At 31.8% G+C, this 6104-nt stretch overlaps 1 protein-coding gene across 1 annotated transcript; it reads right to left on the bottom strand.

Moving 5' to 3' along the window:
* Positions 1-4068: 4068 nt before the first annotated feature.
* LOC111028722 (general transcription factor II-I repeat domain-containing protein 2B-like) lies at positions 4069-4627 on the bottom strand. The gene is made up of 2 exons (XM_022307458.1): positions 4576-4627; positions 4069-4460 (listed from the first exon to the last, which is right to left on the bottom strand). The coding sequence occupies exons 1-2, from the start codon at positions 4625-4627 to the stop codon at positions 4069-4071; spliced, it is 444 nt and encodes a 147-aa protein (XP_022163150.1).
* Between the last annotated feature and the right edge of the window lie 1477 nt (positions 4628-6104).

Genomic DNA, 6104 nt, shown 5'->3' with positions numbered 1-6104 from the left:
TATTTGTGTTGAGTTTATTATTTCATACATGTATAAATTAAATTAAATAGCAACTCGTAGTGTTATTAAAATTCAAAACTGGGCTAAGAAAAAATATATTTTATAAGTAACATATTTTAAATTTTAAGTAAGTTCCTTTATACATTTTTTTAGATTTTCAAATCACTCAAATATATCTTAAATTCTAAACATAAAAGACTAACACTTGTTTAATCAATGATTTCTTATGGAATTTGAATTTGGGGTGTTTATACCAAAACCATTACAGCAATCTTGAAGTAACACTAGGCTCACTACTCAGATTCATTTTTATTAGGCCTTATATATGTATATCAAACTTCTAAATCATATAAATAGTTGAATATTTTAAATTTAAAATCCTTGTATTTTAAATATGTTTGTTTAATCATGTAACTATAATCTTAAGGATGATATTGCAGTTGTAACTCATAATTATTCTACCCAACCTAAGTCCAATGTTATTGTTAGACAAATTAGAACAGTTTTTGAGTAACAATTTCCTAAAAACAAGTTTATTAAATTTTGTTATAAAACAGCTTTTATTTAAATTAATCTTCATATAAAACCCAAAATAAATGAAGACAACATTTATTTCTTTTATTGATTATAACTATTATGATGTAGATTATTGTATTCAATACTAGGTATTACTTCAAAGATGTAGGGAAATATTGATTTTTTGTCTAGTAATTTTTTTTTCATTTTTTAAATTTTTGGAGAAATAAATGTTTTTTGCTGGCTACTTACACGAAATGGTTCGTGGGACACTTTTTTGAGACCTCTGGCTTATAGGAAAATACACAGGTAACTTATTCGTGTCAGTGCTTGAGGACAGATCTATCCGTGTCATCTGCATGCGTAACTACGCCACTGCAAAGCTACAACGTAACGGAATAATGCATCGTTTGCACAATATACGTTGTAATAAATATTGTGACTGATTTGATAGATTTGAACAGGCAGCGTGTCTTGCAGATACATGTATTATATGAGAGCACTAAATCGGTATACCTACATACATACATGACGCGGACGACTAGAACTCTGTTACATTTTCGTATCATTTGTATATACTTGAATCAAAATATATACTGTTTGGTCCAAGTAAACCTACTGTTAATTCGACTCTCTGATCTCTAGTTTGGATCTTTATTTTTAATGGTTCAAACGGTCTCTATTTCCGGTAGTATGTTTCAAGGCCTCACGTTTTTAATTAATTATTCATTTTACGTTTGTTCTTCAACGAGACAATTTTCAAGCTTAAGAATCGTTTCACCGGTTCGTCATCTGTATATAGGCTCATGAGTCTCGTTCGCAAATCGCAAATGGGTTACGTTGGACACCAATACTTACTTTTTTTAACTTCATCGTTTTTACTGATCAGTGATAACTGATAACCTTATCTATAAAGTGCATAATTGCGTCAATATAGCATACCTAGTAGGAGACAGCACATTTTCGTCTATAACTTAAAAAAAAAATTAGCTGTTGATCTAAATTCATTACAATCAGATGTACCGATACTCAAATCAACTTATTAGTAATCTGCACTGCTGAATAACGCTTAGTGCATTTCCGCAATTTTTATATTTATTTGTTAGATAAGTAAGTAAAATATATATGATATACCCATATAATATGTACACACCATCTAACTATTTAAGAATGATAATCTAGAAAAAGCCATCATTGAAGACCACAACACAAATAAAGTCCGAGCATTTCTAACCATAGTTAATATTGTAAAATAATATTGACTAATGCCGATAACAGGGAAGTACCTATATAATATATAATATATATAGATGTAAGAACTTTTATATTTTATATATAATTATTGTATATATAATGTGAACAAAGCTAATCGCCTTATAGTTGCCGAAGCTTAATAATAATTTATTATATATTATGTTAAATAAACAGAAATATAATATCTGTACTTTTACAGAAAACTGTAGTTGTGTAATATTATGTCAATCGATAAGATTGGTTTAATTCACTTAGTTTAATTATATATAAAAATTATACTTTAAAATACATATAACAGAAAACTAGTATGCTACGACAAAACTAATTCGAGTTAGTTTGAATTGCATATATAGTTCGATTCCTGTACTTATGTAGTTATGCCAATCAAAATATTCTGCAATAATATAGTTTACAAATTTTGACATATGACTACGTCATGTTTACATAGTAGTGATGAGTATTGACGCAGTGTATTTCTTATAAGTTCCCCTACCATAGAAGATTTAATTTTTCAGGTTAACAGGTACCGTACAATTTTCAGAAACGACAGAAACTGTCACACAATTAATATCCATGCAAATTTGTGTTAAATATTTGCATTAAAAATATACAATATTTGGAATGGATGAGGTTGGAGATAAGCCATATACTCATATGTATGTGTTTTTTGTGTCAAAAACCGGTTTTTTAGCAGAAAAAATGCTTAGAACTTCAACTTAAAATTTGAAATTTCAGATTTACAATATTTTTCAAAATAATCGAAAAACATAAAGGAATTTCTTCAAGTAAAACCTTTTGCAAAATCTATTATTTTTTTTTTTTGCTGCTCAGTTTAAAAATTAAAAACGCATAACCGCTGGTACTTGAAGTGTTCACTAAGTATTTATTAATATTATTATAGCATTTCCATCAAAATAATTTGACTCTTGTTAAGCTATGTGTTAATTTTCCTATTTTTTTTCCTTAAAACTTTCGATAAAAAGTATTTGTCAAATAGCTAGTAAGTTTAATAAAAGATTTTTCATGAATAGTTCATACTGAAATCAAAACATCTAAAAATTATATAAGCACTTTTATAATAGACAATTGAAGGTCAAGTTCTGTTGAAATTGGCTACTTAAACTAAGAATAACTTAATTACAACTTGTGAAAACGTGAACTAAAGAATTATTTCAGGTAATATATTAAATGTTTATCTGTGGATATACCTTATGTCTAATATATTATTGTATTAAATATAAACAAAGTGTACTTATAAGTACACCTTGCCTACATAGTATTATGAAACCAGTGATAATAATATAGATTACAGTTAATATATTGTTTAAAAAAAAAATCATGTTTGTTATTCATTCAAAAAGCGTGTAAGGAGATGTCGCTCTGTTGTACAGTAGGTCACAAGTGCCAAGTGGGTCACTGTAATGAATGATGTTGAATTTGAATTCAAATAATTCAATGATATAAAATCATTGTGTATGAAAAACTATTCTGAGCGTAGACGGTCTGTCAGCCTATGATATTACTTAATATATTTGATGATGTTACTATGATTGAAGTAATTCATTTCACTTTTAGGAAATAGTACTACAGTAGGTTAACTTCATTTTCGCTAAAAAATTTTTTTTGGTCATTATTATTCGAAACCGTCGAGAGTGTATTTTTGATTTTGTAAATTTTTTGGATTGCAACATTTCACACACGCAATATTATTATTACTTTAAAATTTTTATTAAATATAGTCTTCTGTTTTGCGGCCTATTGGGAGATACCACTTATGAGAGGTACACTTATTTTTAAACTTATAATATTCCAATTGTAATATTAAGTAATAATAACATAACTATGTAACAATAAGAATAGAACTTATTATGTGCTTAAAATGTAAAATATCATGATGATTTTCATGTTGTAAATATTTTCGTTTTTAAAGGCTTAAAACACTGAGATTCAACACTACCTCTCCCAAACATTAGGTTTCTTAATCATTAAATACTGAACACTACAGGCCCTATTAGCACATGGGTCTAGGGCAGGGGTCGGGAACCTTTTCGTAGGAAAGAGCCATTCTTTTAAAAAAATACAAAACTATGATATCCAGGGAGCCGCACAGGTTTGAACAACTTTTTTTTAGTAGGCAATAAAATAAAAACATAATACATAATACGTCTTAAATTTAGAAAATACAGAAAAACTTTTTTTCATTAATTCATTATTATTATTATTATTATTATTGTTTATACAAATATAATATTATTTAATTAAACACAATAAAACACAAAACAACGTATCTATTTAATATTAGTGGGATTTTTGACACTGAATTTCTCCAGACAGCTTATTCAATTCTGGAAAGTAGTCTGTAGTTTTCAACTTCAAACAAGCATCAAGGCTGATATCATTCAGTTGATTTCTTAATTTATTCTTAATAAAGTTCATGTTTGAAAATGTTTGCTCACAAATGTAAGTAGATCCAAAAATGGTTAAAATTCCGAAAGCGACCATTTTTAATTGGCTGAAACTTTCGGGAAGACTATTCCATACGTCAAATATAACTTTCTCTTCTTTTTGACATTTAGCGAGTTCCGTCCATTTATGGTTCGCAGCTAAAAATCCTTTTTCCCTTTCCAGATTTTCAATATCCGTTTTCAAATTCTCAAATTTTGTAGACCAAAGATCTTTGGTTTTTAGTTCTATTAATTGCAATGAAAATAGTCTTTTGTCGACAGATGGAAACGATGGAAAATTAATTTGTCCAGTCTCCGCTATGAGTGTTCGGGACAAATGCATAAGTATCAGTCCACTCACTTCTAAATCCTCTATTTTCCTCTTCAATTTTACGTTTTTTGTTTGTAGACATCTCGGGACCCTAGACTCTAGGGCCTACGGTAGTGTTAATTCGGCCGTGGGTACGACCACGATGAAGTGATGTGAACGTTTTAAAATTGTTGTAAAAAATATAGGTATATAAATAAAGAAATATTAAGATATCATGGCGAGTACCACTACCTATACCTACATATTTGCGTTGAATATGAATGTCGTGCAGTTACAAAACTATACCGACAGCTGCAGTGTCGTCGAAAATGTTTTATTTTTATTATTCCACAATCATCATTACCCAGGCGGACGGTGCAGATGCGGGTACATGGCCGCGTGTGGGAAGAGGAGAAATCAATTTGAAAAAGTGCTTTGGATATAAATCATTCTGTGACGGTGTATATGTTATCCGTTTTTTTGTAGCGTCGTCGTCGTTGTCGTCCTATACCTAAAACCCTCAGTGGCTTTTCGCCCGATCTTCGTATTTTTTTTTTAATTGACATTTTTTTCTCTCCGCAGATCGATTGTCGCACACGAACACACACACGCGCGCTCCCTCAATGGGCGGAGCCTACGGTCGAGATAATAGCGATAATGATAATAGTACTAATAATAATAATAATAATAATAATAATAATAATAATAATAATAATAATGATAATAATAATATTGCGACAACAACAATATGTGCACAGCGCGATATATTTCACACGCGGCGACACGCGAGGTGAAAAATAATATTATATTATACTCGAACAGATATATACTGACGACGACGACGACGACGACGACGACGGATGATGGACCGGTGCCAAATATCGTGTGTGCATACCGAGAGACTTTGCGGCGCCGGTGACATGCAAAACAAGCTACACCGCAGGATACACGGCGTATATTATTATTATATACATTCGATTCCTTCCATCTGTAAGGCGCCGATAACGTCGTCGTCATCGTTGTCGTTGTCGTCGTCGTCGGCGCGCTGCAGATGAGCTTTCACCCGGCGGCCGCCGCCGTGAATAATGGTCGTTTCCGCGCTCGCGCGCGCGTGTGTGTGCGTATAATAATATATAATATCTTCACCCACACCTCGCCGCCACCCGTTCACCCACCGCCGTCAATTCGTCCACCCCGCACCCCCGCTGCACCCGCCGAACACCGTCCCGCGCGCGCGGTAATATCGTGTCACGCCCCAACGGGTAAATAATACGGTGGCGGCTGCGGCGGCGGCAGCTTTGAGAAAAGAAAAATTATGTCTGCGGTAAAAAATGAAAGAAAAAAAGAAAACCGCGTGTGTGTTATTATAGATGTATGAGGATACGCGTATGACGTGCCCCGCTCGCAACCCTTTTTCTCTCTCTCGATATATTTTTTGGCATGCTCGCACTTATTTTCGTATATATTATTATCACATATACAGTGGAAATCACTTTACCGTCTGGAAACGTTTGTACCTATATGCGCATTATGTATGTATACGTATTATAATGCATAAAATATTACGTATAAGGTATATA

Source organism: Myzus persicae, unplaced genomic scaffold, assembly GCF_001856785.1.
Source record: "Myzus persicae strain clone G006 unplaced genomic scaffold, MPER_G0061.0, whole genome shotgun sequence".
Taxonomy (NCBI): domain Eukaryota; kingdom Metazoa; phylum Arthropoda; class Insecta; order Hemiptera; family Aphididae; genus Myzus; species Myzus persicae.
This window is presented reverse-complemented; position numbering and strand designations above follow the sequence as displayed.